The 18,054-nt window shown below is 43.6% G+C and overlaps 1 protein-coding gene across 1 annotated transcript in view; it reads left to right on the forward strand.

The window, feature by feature from the left end:
• The first annotated feature begins 6,222 nt into the window (after positions 1–6,222).
• Positions 6,223–18,054, forward strand: part of LOC149325587 (uncharacterized) — a 41,580-nt gene continuing 29,748 nt past the window's right edge. Inside the window, exons 1-7 of the mRNA XM_089564343.1 lie at positions 6,223–6,291; positions 7,731–10,066; positions 10,150–10,191; positions 12,315–12,401; positions 14,102–14,349; positions 16,460–16,619; positions 17,172–17,491. Coding sequence (XP_089420469.1) covers positions 9,958–10,066; positions 10,150–10,191; positions 12,315–12,401; positions 14,102–14,349; positions 16,460–16,619; positions 17,172–17,491 — 966 coding nt within the window. The 5' untranslated portion in view covers positions 6,223–6,291; positions 7,731–9,957. The remainder of the gene's footprint in view (positions 6,292–7,730; positions 10,067–10,149; positions 10,192–12,314; positions 12,402–14,101; positions 14,350–16,459; positions 16,620–17,171; positions 17,492–18,054) is intronic.

Here is an 18,054-nt window from a genome sequence, read left to right on the forward strand (position 1 = left end):
TGGATTTTTGGAGTTTCGGAGTTTTGGAGTTTTGGAGTTTTGGAGTTTCAGAGTTTTGGAGATTCGGGGTTGCAGAGTTTCGGAGTTTGTGAGTTTCGGAGTTTTGGAGTTTCAGAGTTTTGGAGTTTCGGAGTTTTGGAGTTTTGGATTTTTGGAGTTTTGGATTTTGAAAGCATTGGAGTTTTGGTGGTTTGGATTTTTGGAGGTTTTGAGTTTTGAGGGGTTGTGGAGTTTTGGAGTTTTGGAGGTTCGGAGTTTTGGAGTTTCCGAGTTTTGGAGTTTCCGAGTTTCGGAATTTTGGAGTTTTGGATTTTTGGAGTTTTGGAGTTTTAGAGCTTTGGAGATTTTGGAGGTTCGGAGTTTTGGAGTTTTCGAGTTTTCGATTTTTGGAGTTTTGGATTTTTGGAGTTTTGGACTTTCGGAGTTTCGGATTATTGGACTTTTGGAGTTTTATAGCTTTGGAGTTTTGGAGTTCCAGGTTTTCGGAGTTTCGGAGTTTTGGAGTTTCGGAATTTTGGAGTTTTGGAGTTTCGAATTTTAAGTTTTGGATTTTTGGAGTTCTGGATTGTTTGAGTTTTGGACTTTCGGAGTTTCGGATTATTGGACTTTTGGAGTTTTAGAGCTTTGGAGTTTTGGAGTTCTGGATTTTTGAGTTTCGGAGTTTTGGAGTTTCAGTTTTGGAGATTCGGGGTTGCGGAGTTTCGGAATTTGTGAGTTACGGAGTTTTGGGGTTTAGAGTTTTGGAGTTTCGGAGTTTTGAAGTTTCGGATTTGTGGAGATTTGGAGTTTTTAAGTTTTCGATTTTTGGAGTTTTGGAGTTTCGGAGTTTTGGAGTTTTTGAGTTTTGGACTTTCGGAGTTTCGGAGTTTTGGAGTTTTCGAGTTTCGCAGTTTTGGAGTTTCGGAGTTTTGGAGTTTTGGAATTTTGGAGTTTCGGAGTTTTGGAGTTTTGGAGTTTCGGATTTGTGGAGTTTTGGAGTTTTGGAGGTATGGATTTTTGGAGATTCAGAATTTTGGAGTTCCAGAATTTTGTAGTTTTGGAGTTTTGGAGTTTCCGAGTTTCGGAGTTTTGGAGATTCGGAGTTTTTTAGTTTGGGAGTTGCGCCGTATGGAGAATCGGGGTTGTGGAGTTCCGGATTTTTTGGAGTTTCGGATTTTTGAATTTTCAGAGTTTCGGATTTTTGGAGTTTTAGTGTTTCGGACTATTGCAGTTTCGGAGTTCTGGAAATTCGGGGTTTTGGAGTTTCCGAATTCTGTAGTTTTGGAGTTTTGGAGGTATTGATTGTTGGAGTTTCGGAGTTTCGGAGTTTCGGAGTTCCGGAGTTTCGGAGTTTCGGAGTTTTGGAGTTTTGCAGTTTCGGAGTTTTGGAGTTTTGGAGTTTCGGAATTTCGAAGTTTTGGAGTTTCGGAGTTTTGGAGGTTCAGGGTTGTGGAGTTTCGGAATTTGAGTTTTGGAGTTTCGGATTTTTGGATTTTTGGAGATTCAGGGTTTTGTTGTTCCAGAATTTTGCAGTTTTGGAGTTTTGGAGTTTCGGAGTTTTGGAGTTTCGGAGTTTCAAGTTTTGTAGTTTTGGGGGTTCAGAGTTTTGGAGTTTTTGAGTTTTGGATTTTGCACTTTTGGAGTTTTGGATTTTTGGAGTTTTGGAGATTTGGGGTTTTGTTCCAGAATTTTGTAGTTTTGGAGTTTTGGAGTTTTAGAATTTTGGATTTTGGAGGTATGGGTTTTTGGAGTTTTGGAGATTCGGGGTTTCGGAGTTTTCAGTTTTGGAGCTTCGGATTTTTCGAGTTTTGGAGTTTTTAAGTTTTCGATTTTTGGAGTTTTGGATATTTGGAGCATTGGAGTTTTTGTGTTTTGGATTTTTGGCGCTTTGGATTTTCGGAGTTGCGGATTATTGGAGTTTCGCAGTTTCGGAGTTTTTGAGTTTTGGAGTTTCGGATTTCCGGAGTTTCGGAGTTTTGGAGTTTCGGAGTTTCGGAGTTTTGGAGTTTTGGAGTTTCGGAGTTTTAGAGGTTCAGGCCCAAGCAGCACATGACATCGGTCCAATGTAGGATCTGAGTTGGCAAACGACAGCCCTGTGAAGGCCCCGCGTTGCCTCTGTTCTCCCAGCCTTGGCTCAGCCATTTTTAGAAGTTGGTAGTATTGGACCAATTTCTCGGACGTTTCACCCGTCTTGGCTCAGCCATTTTTAGAAGTTGGTAGTATTGGACCAATTTCTCGGACGTTTCACCCGCCTTGGCTCAGCCATTTTTAGAAGTTGGCAGTATTGGACCACTTTCTCGAATGTTTCCCCTGCATTGACTTTGCCATATTTAGAAGCTGGCCAATTCCTGCAATAGGCAACGCAACTTTGAAGTGCCGACTGCTATGGAGCATCATGCAGTTGCTATTGTGACTTCTTAGTTTTCTCAATTGCGGCGATAGGCGCGATATATATATATATATAGCTCGCACATTGTTAATTATTTATAAGCATATATAGTTCGGGGCGTAGATAATGATATCTTCGTAAAAACCCGCATAACCTCCTGTGAGATTTTTTAAATCTCAGTTTTTTAAACTAAAATATGCAAAGTTGCATGCATGCATGCGATTATTTCCCCCTTTAAGGTTGTGGTCTTCGTTCTGTGTAAATGTAAAAAGTCCAGTCGTGCAATGAAAGAATGCGAGTCGGAGAAACATACATGCAGCACCGATTTTCAGGCCTGAATTTCAAAAACTATGAACAGCATTTTATAAAAATAACTTCTCGACTCTAACGTTAAATACGCTGTACCTTGATGTGCTTGGGCGTCGCAGTTAATGCGGTATACCTGCAGAACAGCACCAAAACATATATGCATGGCGCAACGTGTCGAGCACTCCATTAAAGCAGGAATGGGTAAACAATAACGTGCGTTTGCTCCATGATAGGACAGCGCTGACCATGCGCTTATATAAGAGATACATATAGCTTAAGAAAAAAACGTTACATCGTCTGCGGGAACTCGAATTGGAAGAATGCGAAGGCATTGCGCCTCCACGGTACTCGTTCTCTCCCTTTGCCTCGTATGCAGCCCATATGAGTTATATGTGTCAGTATATGTGCCTCATATGAACACATATAGGCTTCATACGAGTTCATATGTGCCTCGTTTGACTCATATGGGCACCATATGAGCCATATGTGTCGACAAATGCGCCTCGTATCAGCACATATACTTCATACGAGTTCATGTGTGTCATGTGTCTCGTATGAACGCGTATAGGCTGCGTACGAGCTCATACGCGTCACAAATGTCACAGATGAACACATCTGCTGCATATATAGTAGTTCACGCGCTACCGAAAGGTGACTTGTATGGATTACATATGTGGCATACCTTAACTGACACGCGACACTCGTGCGTACACAAGAGCTCCGATATGCACCGTATCAGCTTACATCAATCTCGTGCGAAACACATAGCCGCTGATGAGTGCCTCTCATAGAGTGGGCCTTGCTGTTTGAAACACGCGGAAAAGAAGGGATGAACAAGCGATTACCAAGTGCCCAACCAACGCATAAAAAAAACTCTTGGCCTGTTTCAAATATTTTTCTCCTTGATTCTCTGCTTGTGCCCTCCTGTTGTAAACCGCGCCTATCCAAACAGTATGACGTTAGGCGTTTCCAATGTGCTTGGACAAACGTTCAGCCAGAAGGCAAATGTTGCCTTCTGGGCTTAGTTGAGCTAATAACGCCAGGTATTTTCATGCAAGAGCTCCGACTGTAGTTAACAATATGTGCGCAATGAGAGTACTACGATCAATGGTGCAGGCGCTGTGAAAATTAAAATACATACAAATATCAGATCTTTCAGTGCTTATCACAGAGCACATCAAGATCCACAATATCAGTGGAAGTGCAATCGGCTGTAGTTCAGCTCCTTATACCTTAAAAATAAACATTTGTCCTCGCACCTAACCGTCGAATTCTATAGTAGTGGGAAGCATAGCATAAGTCTTGTCATCGAAATGTAAAGCAGTTTTTACCATGCCAGCAGTGGTGTAAAATTGGAAGAAACTACTAAGTTCGGAAGTAAAGTCATGAAGTTAACCTGCAAGAATGCTCTAATAATCGGAAGGGAACAAGCACGAAAAAAGAAGAAACGGGCAACCAACTGTCTCACATACAGGTGCTCTAGGCCCAGGCCTCCTGCGCAAACAGGCCTGAAAAGGTTATCACGCCGCATGGGCTCAAATTTGGAGGACCAAATAAACGTCGCAAATATACGATATATATATATATATATATATATATATATATATATTTTACTGAACGACCCCGTTTACTAGGCTTTATGCAGGAAGTTTATGCCTCCGTGCGTTTTTTGACAGTTCGGTTTTCAAATGAGTACTTATATTCTGTTTCGCGCAAAAATCTGTACAGGGATTTGATATCCATGCTCTTCCCGCCCCCACTGTATCGTTCCGTCTACGTTGGGCTCATGGGTCATGATGTTTTAAAGCGAGTGCGTAAAATGCCAATTTCTCCTTGCACCAAAACATTTTTCTATAAATTACACACTGAAACTCTACCTGTCAAGACGTGGCTCGATAGGAAAAACATTTTTGTGTCTTCTGTAAACTGTCGCTTGTGCAATGTGCCTGAAACAATTGAACATTGTTTTATAGACTGCAAAGACGCGATTTTGTTTTGGGATGTGTTGCAAAGGACGCTACAGAAAGATTTTTTCCTAAATTCCTACAGTGTGCGCTACCTTGTTGTTTCCCAACCTGACTCGAGTCCTTATGATATGATTCTTCTGATTGGACTTCATAGTCTTTGGAAAACACGCATGCAAGATCGCAACGTTGAACCTGTTGTTTCGCCCAGAATTCACTTTAGCCGAATGTTGCTGCAGGTAACGGACATTTACAAAAAATCGGACTTTGTACCGGATTGGTTTCCTCTCCTGATGCGCTGTATATCTTTACCGGCCTTTTAGTTATAATATGTTACTATTATGTTTCTGCCACCTAGCGCCTAACTAGGTGCTCTGTAAATAGTTGTTTTTGTGTGTGTATATGCACACACACATATGTATATATATGCTTTGTATACAAAACCATGTTAATAAATACCATGAAAGAAAAAAAAAAAAAGCCAGCAGTGGTGTAGTGGGTAGTGTAGTGAGCTGTAAATCTCTAGGTCGGTGGTTCGAATCCGGAACGGCGCGTAGTTTTTTTTTTTCGCGTCCGATTTTTTTTTTACTTTCTTTAGTTTACTAACTTCAATGGAAGCTATTTTATTGTTAATTGCCTTATAATTCCACCCCAGCCCTTCCCTTTCCTTTCCCAAAAATTGTAAACCAGACACATATGACACATATGTGTCATATGACACATACGAGATATTCCATAATCATACGAGATATTCCATAATCTCGTATGAACCAGACACATATGACACATATATACGAGATTTTTCGATAGGCACGTATTAATCGCTATCGGTTAATCGTCTTCATATTGATTACGGTCATAGATTTCAATCACGCGTCTTCAGCGCGCACTTCGCTTCTGCGTCGCGTGGTTGCTTCGGACGGTAGCAAGAGTTGGGGGGTGCGTACGTCGACTGATGTTTCGGAGTGCGATCGTTTCCTGCCGCCTTGATCCAAGCTTGAAGACGTAGATGCGACCGGCCGTTGTGAAATACCGAGATCTTGCAAGATCTCACGGTATTCTTTTTCAACGATACGGTACTTGCGTTGCTTTGCATTCATGGCGAAATGCAGAAGCTTTGCGGTGAAAGACGAGGACCGCAACAGCCGCACAAAGGGACAGCAGACAGGCAGTACGACCAACACCTCCACACCACAAAAGAAAAACAAGCGCGAGCACTCGCGGCATGACTCGCGGGCAGGGTTGCCGTTGGGAACATTTTAAAAGGAGCCAAAACTTGAGCTGAAAGTAGTCAAAAGTAGCCATGCCATTCCATCTTAGCTGTCGCGTAAAATACGATGTTTTGCTCATTAATAAATTGAAGTGTAAAAAAATTGATAAAAATTATTCTTGGCGGTGTTGTCAACACTAAGCTTCAAAGAAATTTTCCGAAACTAAACGTGTGTTTATCCACCGCTTTACGCATAAACGTAGGCATCCGCTCTCGCTCCCACGTGCGTTCCAAGCCAATCCCAATCCATAGCTTGTGGTCATTTCGTTTGGACGTTTGGCAGCAAAGCGCTCGCTTTTGAATTTTTATTTCTTCAAGCTTTTTGAAGTTTGGTGGCGGCACGCGTGAGTCACCGAGAGGAACCAGGAGGCACTGCTTGCGTAAGTATACATTCTGTCCTTTTTTCCCTTTCATGTTAGTTGTCAGCTAATATTTACTTGTGAACTTGTCAAGAGTGAGGACAATGAGCACGCCTCGTGTGTCGCCCCTTTATCTAACTTGTCTGTAGGCATCTGTCAGCAGTTGTCTTTTGATTAACTCAGCGGCGCATTGCAAGGTGTAACTGCGTGTAAGGGTTGGGGTAATATGAAGTAACACACACGTACACGAAGGGAAGCGCTTCTAAATGTCGTGTGTGTTTGTGTGTTCCTTCATCAGGGTGAACGCACTCTCCCGGCAAATCTTGTTGGCGCATTGCTTCTGAGAGGGTTTGTTTCTCACGGCACATCGTACATTTATGTACGTGTATAGATATTATGATCATGATCGCAATGACAGTCGTCACGTGGTTACGGCGTTCGGCTGCTGACTCGAAATAGGCGGGTTCGATCCCGGCTGCGGCGGTCGAATTTCGATGGAGGCGAAATTCTAGAGGCCCGTGTACTGTGCGCGATATCGGTGCACTCTAAAGAACCCCAGGTGGTCGAAATTTCCGGAGCCGTTCTCTGCGGCGCCCCCCATGACCAACCAGTTGCCACGTGCGATGCAGTTGAGTGTTTTTCATCGCCAATTTTTGCTTTTGTGAGGCTAATCGCTTGGTTCAGGCATGCATGTCAGACGTCATAGAGTCGCAGCCTGCATGCCTTGTGCTTGATTGACAAATGCTTCCATGGCAGTGTTGACATTGTTGCATTGCGAGTCTCCGTGCGATGAGAGAAATGTGACAAGAACAGGATGAATGAACACAATTCTTCTGTACTGCCAGAAGTAATGCTGCTCCTGCCAGTGATCGGTTACAGAAAAAAAATTGAGAGTACTTTTTATTTATGTGTGTCCCTTCCCGCTACTGAGAGCCTTGTATTACAAAGTCTAGATCAGTGTGACTCTACATATAGCGAGTGCTAGTTTCGAGCTTCCTAATTGAACGCGCTTGTTTTCTCTCTTCCTCATTTACTGGTTTCTTTACTGGTTTTACTGGTTTCTTTACTGGTTTCTTTACTGGTTCTTTACGCGTTTTACTGGTTTCTTTTTTCATCACTATGCTCCTGGTAGACTGCACTCAGTTTGATGTTCAATGCAGTGAAGTTGCACGCCACTATTGCTGGCTGTTATTTGGTTCACATGACAGCAGGCACAGAAATATTGTTTAAATAAGTCCCAAATTGCAGGCGCTCGTGACACTTGTAACTCTCAACTCATGAAAGTTCAGAAGTGCGTTGCGAAGTAGAACGAGATGGTTGTAAGAGTACCTGTCAGTTGTCATGGTAGTGTGAAGTTTTCGGCACCCAAACAGGCGAGTGCCAGTAGAGTATGGCACAGACAGTGTCTGGTAAAAATCTTTGTTTCCCCATTAATCTTTTGTCGTGTTTCCTCTGTGCAGCATGTCAAAACCATTCGCTGTGGTGAAGTTTCCTCTTGAGGACGACTGCCTTGCAGTCATTCCTGTCGGATGGCTCACAGAGACAAAAGAAGAGTGCTACTGGCCTGTGGCCAGGAGCTCGGAGGTGACGCGGCTCGCAAAAGCTGAGGCCGAGCCAGCTCTCGGAGGGGAGTGGATGCGTTGCCCAGTGGTCGTCGTTACCACTTGCCATAAGTAGTCTTATTGCAGACATATTGATGGTAGCTTCATCAGCGATTGTAAAGGCCTCTTTGCTAGATTCTGTGAGTCTGCACCTCTGCATGGCTAAATTACGACTAAGAAGTCATGTTGATAGCCACCGCTTAGCCAGCTGTCAAAAAGAGGAGCAGAATGAACTGTTAGCTATTGCACTTGTAAGCTGATGAACTACTTCTGAAACTCATTAGTGCCTTGTTTTTGAAGACCTGTAGTTCCCAGAATTAGTGCTGCACTCAGTATGCTTAATAATCTTTAGTACAGAAAGGTTTAGTATGGTAATTTTTTTTTTTTTGCATTATGAAACATTTTTTGGCACACAAAAAGCACAGACAAGGAAAGAGCACACAATACAAATGCCAGACATCAATTGATGCTTTGCGTTGTGTGCTCTTTCCTCATCCATGTTTGTTGTGCACTGAGACAGTGTTTCATAATGCAAATTCAGAACCAACTCATCCAGCTGTTTACATTTAGTTCAGTTTGAATTGTTAGCCTGTCGCAGTGGCTGAGTGGTCCATGCTGCTGAGCCGAGGGCCCAGGTTACATCCTGTCTGTGGTGAAATGGAGCAGTGCAGAATGCGCTTGTGCTGTGTAATATCAGTGCATGTTAAACAACCCCATGTGGTCTAAATTAATCTGGAGTCTTCCGCTACGTCATTCTTCATAGCTTAAAGCTGTTAAATCCTAGAAACCAGAATCACACTTTTAATTGTAAATAAAACAATGCCTCTGCCACATGAGTGTTTCACAGGCTTTCAAACTGATAGTCTGTTGGCCTGAGTGTTGCTATACAGGCAGCTGAACGGGCATCAAGTCAGCAAAGCAGCCCTCGGACATATTTTGTAGTGACAATTCTGTTAAGTATGGATACGTGTTTAATTATGAGGAATTATGTGAGTTAGTTTTTGAAACCCATAGTTTGTACGAGATTTTGGTGCATGGTATTGAGGGTGCCTAAGACTGTATGCTGTTTGGGCAATTAAATATGTGCTCTCGAAAGTCTGCCAGTTTCCTTTCATAAGGTTTCTGATATAAACAGCAAGCTTCTTGTGGTAAGCGGCCGTGATGGTTAGCAGTCTATGGTTGAGGAAGGAAGGACCAGTGCTCTCACTGTAATGTAAGTTATCAATCGCTCGTACAGCTCTTTTTTGTAAAGTAAGTACTTTCACAAAATTGGTTGAGGTAGTCGTTCCCCAGATCAACAAACAATATTGTACATGCGAAAAGACTAGAGAGAAATAAATTTGTAGTTTGAATTTTCGAGGCAGTATTGTGCGAAATTTATTTAGGATACCAACAGAGCGAGCCATTTTAGTGCAAATGTAGTTTACACGATCTGTCCAGAGTAAATGTTCTTCAAAAATGACTCCAAGGAACATTGTAGAGCTGACACGAGTTATAGGAGCTTGCTCGAAGTGAATTTGGAAGTTGTTCAGAACTTCCTTATTTTTGGCTCTAAACAGTATGTACTTTGTTTTCCTGACATTAAGTTCTAACCTATTTGATTTTAACCAAACAGACAATTGGGATAACCAACTATTGGAGGCTGCTTGCAAAATATTACTATCTTGCCCTGAAAAAAATACGTTAGTATCGTCTGTATAGATTATAATGTTGTCTGCTGGATGAAGGTTGACGATATCATTAATATATAATAAGAACAACGTTGGTCCTAGAACGGAGCCCTGTGGCACACCAGACACAATCTGACCGATCCCAGATGAAATACCGTTAATGATAGTTGTTTGAGATCGGTTGTCAAGGTAGCTAGCAAATAAGGTTAAAGGAACGCCGCGTATTCCATAACACTGCATTTTTTCAAGCAATATCTTATGGTTAACCGAGTCAAACGCTTTCCTCATATCAAGGAATATGCCAACTGTTAGCAGTTTATTTTCTATGTTTTCAATTAGCTTTTCTTTGATTTCCAGTAAGGCGGCCTCAGTTGTTTTGTTTTTTTTTTAAATCCGTACTGTTGCTTGGAGATGACATGGTTTTTGTCGAGATATTGAGAATGTTTGCAGGATCCTACAAGAGCGCCGAAAAAAAGGTGCGGCGCTACGAGTTCACTTCAGCCCTAGAAAGCTCGGCAGTTTCTGGTAATTGAAATTCTCATATTTCTTTATTGATGAGAAATTATTTTGCATACTCAACAAGACGTTCATGTGCAATTCTTTTTTAGGAAATGAGGGCCACAACGATGTTGTACAGCTGCCGTCACCACGTAAGACATGAATTCTCATTTGTTAAGCCGCCGCGGTGGCTCAGTGGTTACGGCGCTCGGCTGCTTACCCGAAAGACGCGGGTTCGATCCCGGCCAAGGCGGTCGAATTTTGATGGAGGCGAAATTCTAGAGGCCCGTGTGCTGTGCGATGTCAGTGCACGTTGAAGAACCCCAGGTGGTCGAAATTTCCGGAGCCCTTCACTACGGCGTCCCTCATAGCCTGAGTCGCCTTTGGATGTTAACCGCCTTAAAACTAAAACACCATTTCTCATTTCTATTTAATGTAAGGTCGACATTGTGTTAGTTTTGATTGGGGATTTATGGTAGTGTGCTTGCAAAATCTGGGAAAAAAACTCCACCGTAGCTAATTGCACTTGCAGAGAAATGGAACGTGCTCAGACTTGGCATCAGCTTTTTACATTTGCCATGCTCTCAGATCAGCAGTGAATCTGCCAGTAACCATTTCGTGGCAAACTTTCTTACCCACGTTAACAGTACTGCGAACAGGTTTCTATTCACATGACATATATTCCGCTCTCTGTTTTTGGTTTCGCCATGACAGTTTCTTTTGTGTCCTTAAATGTACCGCATTTTCCAGTGTATAAGACGCACCCGCCATATATGCAGGCTGTAATTGAAAAAGTTGCTATATAAGACGCACCCTTATATAAGACGCACCCCAGTTTTCCCAGTTGGGCTAGTGAGGATCAATTAAACACGCTTGCGCGACCATCACGAAATTCACCGTACTTGTGAGAAATTCTTAAGCAACGCTAAGTGGTCGAAAAAGGCAACACTCACGCCATTCCTGCCCACGTTTTGGAAAAAAAGAAAGAAAAACGAAAAAACTCTCCCACATGTCCATAAGAACATTTTATTTCTACTTAAAACCTTCGAAGTCTTCACCTTCGGATGCGCTATCAAAAAGTTCGCCCATTTCTGGTGGCAACGCGACTGAAATATTCTCTTCGCACTACGTACATGGAGCAAACAAAGTGGCAAAGGGTGGCTGAAAAAAGAACGCCGGCTTGTCCTGGCTTGTCTTGACAATGGCGAGAAGCGTGATTGTCGTCATCTTTTGGCATTTCACATTACTTTTGCTTGGGGCCTCCGAAACGGTGGTGTGTTTGTGATCCTGGAAGTCGTCATCCCCGTCGTTTCATGATAAAGTTCACCTAAAAAAAGTTGCGCACGGTGGTCCCCGTATTGAAGTATTAACCGTGTTACAACCGCTTCATTGCTAGTGATATTTTTTCGGTAAAAAAGGCTTGAACATGAACCTGAGTAATTTCTGAACTCTCTAAAAAAAAACGAAAAATTCGCATATAAGACGCACCCTTGTATAGGACGCACCAGCAAGATTTTTGAAAAAAGCCGCGTCTTATACACCGGAAAATACGGTACCAATGCACCATGCTGGTGCATGAGAAATGTAATTATTGAAGTACTATAGACACATATTTAAAAAATTGAAAACTTATTTTTCAGGAAAGAAAGTGGTGCAGTAATTCTCTCGCATTTCGGTGGACATTCATAAGAGAAGGGATAAAGGAGGGAGTGTGAGAAGAAAGGAAGAAAGAGGTGCCGTAGCGCCCTGGGATAATTTCAGCCGACTGGGGATCTTTAACGTGCACTGACATCGCACAGCACACGGGCACCTCTTGCGTTTCTCCTCCATCGAAACGCGCCGCCGCAGTCGGATCACAACGTTCTTTTATGTGTCATAGGTATCTGCATGATGTGACATTGTTTGTCACGTCAACTACTTGTCATGGAGGTGTCGGTTTTGATGGGTTTTGAATTATGAAGTCTTTGTACAGCCTGTGATTGAAACCAAATTAAAATATCTTTTCGGCAAAAGGAAGTGTTACTATTGCCTGGGGGGCATCTCTATATAACCAGGAATTTGTTTCTGAACTTCGTAATTTTGTGTCTATTGTGTTTTAAAAAGATCACCTGTATGCAAAACAGCCTGGCCATGCAACTGTTCTGTCCCTTCTCCAAAAATATCCTGAAGTAGCATTTCTGCATTCAATTAGGATAGAAATGTGACATTGTGGTTGTACACAGTAGTGTGTTCTGTACTTCCTGGATTGCCATCAATGACGCATGTTCATCTCCAGCCCCACTGAATCACGCTGGGGAGAGCGTGAACGAAAACAGTGCGCCACCCAGCAAGCTGGAGGAGTCGACAGCTGGGACTGTTGATGGTGAGATTTTCACTTTGTTTACTTTTGTGCAAAAAGAGAAATGCAAGCCAAACATGGGGACACAGTGAGAGGACAGAACAAATGCTGCTTGTCCCGTCTTTTCACTGTGTTCCTTTCTTTTAATTACACTCCTATTTTGTCTAGTATCAAGTGACACAACAAAATATAGAAGCTAGATCTGCTTTGCCTTAAAGAAAAACAGCAAATTTTAAATTTCTCATTGTACCTGCTGCTGCCGAGCAGCAGTCAACGGGCCCAGAAAGACCTAGAGAATATACTTATTCAGGAAGATATTTGCACGGAGTTCTCCTCAGTGGCTCTTGAAACGGTGCTAGGAGCACATTTCTAGTTTCAAACTATGTGCTTTGAAAGGAGTCACTCTGAAAATCATCACATGTATTTCTCAAAAACGATTGTATTGAACTGAAGTGGTACTGGAATTTACAACCTAGTACTTCCATTGCTTTCTTCTCTTGTGATTCATAGTGGAGTGGTTGTTGAGTGCCCTTCCCAAGAGCTGTATGTTGTGCTTTTGTTGGGTTCTTTTGGATCCTGGCATTTCTGTTGCCTCTCTCGGCCTACATCACCACCAGGAAGCCACTCCTACGAATTGCACTCTACACAGTAGTCCCATGTTCTGTGCATTTGTTTCCTTACCAGCATAATTTGGTCGCTTGGTCGCGGTTGGTCAGCAAGGCCCATATTGTAATTTTTCAATGTCTTTCAAAGTATTTTAAAAGTTTACTGGTTGGAAGTCAATGCAGTGCCTTGGATGCAGCGAAATGTGCTGAAAAAAAATTAATTGCGCTATCACAAAGCTCCCATAAAGGGTGCTGAAGGAGATAAGCAGCCAATAATAGTGGCATGCTCTGAAGGAGGACCTCTTGCTTAGGAAAGAACTGAACAGCCTAACTGCCTTGTGGAGCACATCAGCTGGCTCCTAGTCTTGTCTTGCCTGCAGCAAAATGGATGCGTGGTAAGAGATAAATGTGACCTTGTTTTATGTCTCAACGGTTTGGCACCTCCTGTGCCTAGCAAGAAACATTTGGTCCATCTCTTTGTTGCATTTCGCCTGTCAGCTAAGGGCTATAATTCCATAAGGGCTATCTTTGTTGCAGTTTTAATGCATTGATCCCTGCCAGCACTTGCAGTTAGAACAGATGTCTACCTCCAGCATTTTGGCCAATGTGGGTTTTGCCGTGAGCAATACTTTCAAATGGTGCAATGCTATATTAAGGGCACAGGCCTGCTCTGCTTTCTCGCTTCTATTAGCACATGCTTCTCATGACACTGGAAGAATCCATTTGCGACTAACTGCTGCCATCTCTGCCATGGTGCAATAGCAGTGGAAATGCCCATGAAGCAATGTAAAAATTGGCGAAGCTCATAGACTGAGAAGTCCTTTACACAACAAGGCTGCAGGTTCTGTGCTAGCTATCACACATAGAGCAGCTCCATTTCACCTAGGGGTTTGTCAGTGCATGGTGACATTTATGGCATTTAAATTAGGCTAGCAAGGAATATAACATGAATTAGAAGTGTCCTGGAGGATAAAAACTGGTGGAAGTTTAGGAGCATAGTACAGAGTGTGTTGCTGCCTACTGTTAGCCTCATACTGTTCTTTATTGTACCTCAGTGCGCAAATGATATTATTGCGCCCAGGTTAACCCTGCTCTCACTGAAATTGTTGATTGCTTCAGTTTCAGCTACCCTGCTGAAGCTGATGTGCCTGGTGCTGGAGATCCGACAGCAGCAGCGCGACTTAATGCAGCGGTTACAAAGGCTGGAGGATCATGTGTTGCTGCGGTCGGACCGGCAGCTGGAGCAGAGGACTCGGCCAGTGTCCCCCTCGCCACCGCCTCCCACCCTTGCACTGCCCGCATTCTCCCCCGAGGAGTTGGACACTGTGGAAGCTGCCGTCCAGGACGACAGCGTGGCTGCTGGACTGGTGATTTAATGTTTCTGATAATTCGTGTCTGGAAAAAATGAATGCCTACTAACGATTTGCATGCATAATGTAATTCCGAGGTTTGTGAAGAAATCTTGAGCTCCAAGAGTATTCGCATGCCGTGCTCTGTGAATAACATGCTCTTCATAGATATAATTCCTACTGTTGTGCTGGAGTGTGCTGTCACAGTGTGTTTTGTTAATGTAAATGTCTTGTTCATGAAAGTTGCTTGCTGATATACACACTGGCTGTTTCAGTGAACATTTTCAGGAATTCCTAAGAATAGGGAGTTCAAAATAGAAGAAATATTTGCAGGTACACACGCACAGTTATGCAGTAAATTATGTCCACCACTGCTGAGAGATCGTTCCTCCAAAAAAAAAAATTGTTTTCCCATATCGAACTTGCGCTTCTTTAGGAATTTTTGAGTGTTCACTGGAACGCCCTGTCGATTCCTTGTGTGGTGAGATTTACTGTTGGAAGCAAAAGTGGTACGCAATGCCCAGCCGGTAGCAGAGCTTGCAAAAACTGCATCACGTGTCGGGACAGCTGTTAGGGGACTCTCTTTATCTGCTCTTTGGCTCCTATCAATTTGTTGGGCTCAGTAGCAGTGCTGAACATGTGGCGCTCGCAATATTGCTTACGGCAAGTGCCAGTTGTCACATCATGTTTCAGCCACGCAATGCAAAGAAAATGCCACCTGCGAGACTGCTGTCGCATCAGAGCGTTTAGGCGAGAAGGAGCGCTAAACAGCAAACCAAGCTACTGATGCTGGTTCTGTGCGAAGCATTGCACCTGTCACATCTTGTAGTAGCTTGGTATTTGGCGGTGCAGTCACAGGCTTTTTTGTGGCAGTTGCTCTCAGATGGTGTCACTCAATGTCATTCGATATAGTTTTCCAGAGCTCTGCCGGTGGCCGGTCGTTGCATAACAGACTTGGTTCCAACAAACTTTTTTTCTCAGTCAAATATTTCTGTGATTACATTATTGTTTTACATCGATCAACAGCAAAAAAAAATCCCCTATGCTTTTGTTGCCTGTGGCTGCCTTTCTTCGTAGGTGTCTCATAACGAGCCCCTCATTTTCCTTACATTTGTCATTTATTGTTGTGCTGTTTTAATTTAGTTCAGCAGTGGACTTTGTAGCTAACATTAAGGATGTTGTAAGGTCTGTTTTACAGGAAGCTGAGCTTTCGGTTAATATACTGTTGCATGAACTGCTGTGAACACAGCTGGAAGTTGGTCCTCTCTCAGCGCGTCTTTAATTTCGGCTAGGTTTCCCAAATAATGGGGCAGCTTTAACCCACCTCTTCCCTGTCTTTTGCTCACATTATGCACATTTCATTACTTAATCTGCTGCCAAAAACAAGCAACATCGTTTAATTAAATGTGGTTGCTAAGCACGCAGCTTTACTCAGGTGCTTGGGGATTTAAATAAGCGCCCTTTGTATAGCATTAATTAGACTGCTCAATTTCAGGGTAGTGAGCCCCGCCATGGTGGCTCAGTGGTTAGGGCACTCGACTGCTGAACCCAAAGACTCAGGTTCAAACCCAGCCGTGATGGCCAGTTTTCCACGGAGGCGAAAAGCAAGGCGCCCGTGTGCAGTGTGATGTCAGTGGCGCATGTTAAAGACCCCACGTGGTCGAAACTTCCGGAGCCCTCCACTATGGTGTCCCTCATCACAGCCTGAGTCACTTTGGAACTTTAAGTTCTACAAACCAAATCAATTTTAGCGTAACGGCTGTGCAGAGAAAACACATCCAGCACATAGATATCTGCAAAAAGCATTATAGTTATAATATAATAATGTCCAAGATGCAAAGCATAATGGGTAGGAGTTGGCCACCTTTGCTTAATCGCTAAAGTTTCCCTGCTCTTAGTAAACTGGGAAAAAAAAGAATGTCCATATTGGTGGTGGTGCTTTCTGCTGATAGCAACTAGTCAAGCTATTGTATCATACAGAAATTATGCATTATGATTGTAGGTACTCGCATGGGCTGTTGACAGGTAGTCACACAATTGTCTTAGCTATTCGATTCTGCTAAACTAAATGAAATTATAATTGATGTTTGTGCCTAATAGCTTGTGCACCTGTGGTGTTTCTTTTCAGCGAAAGCAGCTGGTCCGCCTGGGGGGCAAGGGCCGGAGGGAGGTGGGCTCCAACATAATGACCGCCATCATGGGGGTGGCTGTACAGAGGATGTACAGCCTCCATGGCCGCAAGGGCAAGTGGTCATTTATTGCCCTGAAGTTATGCAAGGTGGCAACAGGTATGTTGTTGCAGTAGCTTTTAACTGAATTTTAAAAGATGAGTGGAAGAACATGCACCAGGTTCTGCTGCGCTTTGTTTTCTTTTCTTCTTTTCAGTTGATACTTTACCAGTTTTCTTTTTCATTACAGGTGAATATTTTGTTACTGTTTTTATGGGGGTAGTCATCTGCAGTTTTCTTCCATGTGCATCTGAAGATATATGAGTCAGCAGATGCCTTTCAAAGAAAGCCCTCCCACCTGTCACATCCATCTCTTGTCATGGATCGTAGTCGTGCCTTGTATCTGCCAGCCATTTGTGCTCCCATATGTTAGTAGTGCAAAGTGGTCGTCCGTGATGTCGCAGCAGCTTTATACAGTTGGTTAGAAGAGCTTTCAGGTGGATTTTCTCCTCAAGTTGTATTTGGATACTGTAGGCCTTTCATTTTGGCATGCACTTTGAGTTAACATGTACTTGTGGCCTTTTCTGTTTTCTCTGTTGCTGAAATAATCTTGATTTCTGTTAACGAGCAAAGTTTTTCTGCTGGCCTAAAATGAACGCTTATCTTATGCAGATGCCATCTGTGAGAAGACGGGGGCGGATGTGGTGGAAGCGCAGGGGTTTATTAGGAAGTGGTTGCCAGGTTCGGTGGACCGTGGCGGCGGACGCAAAAGGCGTTTTGCCGAAGCGTTTCTGCCAAGTACCGCTGTCGGCCTGGCAACCACTGCGAGCCCCTGTGCTTCAGCCCCCAGCACAGTGCCCTCCCTTCCCCAAGCGGCCCCCACCTCCCAGAAATCCTCCTCCCGCGCGGCCCTGGCTCCTTCCCAAGGTCCCGCCTCCTGCGCGGCCCTCGCTGCCTCGCAGGACTCGCGCAATCGCGCGCCCCCAGCCACGGTGCCTAATTATTTAATAAATTGTTTCTCAGTTGGATTCTTTCGTTGCCTCATTTTGTTGTGCATGTGTATAGAAGAGATGATTGCAGCTTTGCAATGCCAAAACCCATGGCTTTCCCAATGCGAACATTAACTGGAATGTGAATATTCGCTGAACTGGAAATGCAATGGCATAAACTTCGGGCAAGCGTTAGCAGAAAGGCTGAACAGTGGCCTAATTGTGGTATGTCAAGCCGGTGTTGGTAGAGCGGCTGAAAGTGGGTACAATAGCGGCATGAATGTCGGTTCAGTGTTGGTAGAGCGGCTGAACAGTGGTCTGATAGTGGCATGAATGTCGGCTCAGTGTTGGTAGAGTGGCTGAAAGTGGGTACAATAGCGGCGTGAATGTCGGTTCAGTGTTGGTAGAGCGGCTGAACAGTGGTCTGAGAGTGGCATGAATGTCGGTTCAGTGTTGGTAGAGCGGCTGAACAGTGGTCTGATAGTGGCATGAATGTCGGTTCAGTGTTGGTCCGAACATCAGGCCAAGGTTGGAAAAAGTAACTTTTTGCCCCAATGCCGACGTCG

Source organism: Amblyomma mixtum, chromosome 10 (genome assembly GCF_055824585.1).
Source record: "Amblyomma mixtum isolate Tamu chromosome 10, ASM5582458v1, whole genome shotgun sequence".
NCBI classification, from domain to species: domain Eukaryota; kingdom Metazoa; phylum Arthropoda; class Arachnida; order Ixodida; family Ixodidae; genus Amblyomma; species Amblyomma mixtum.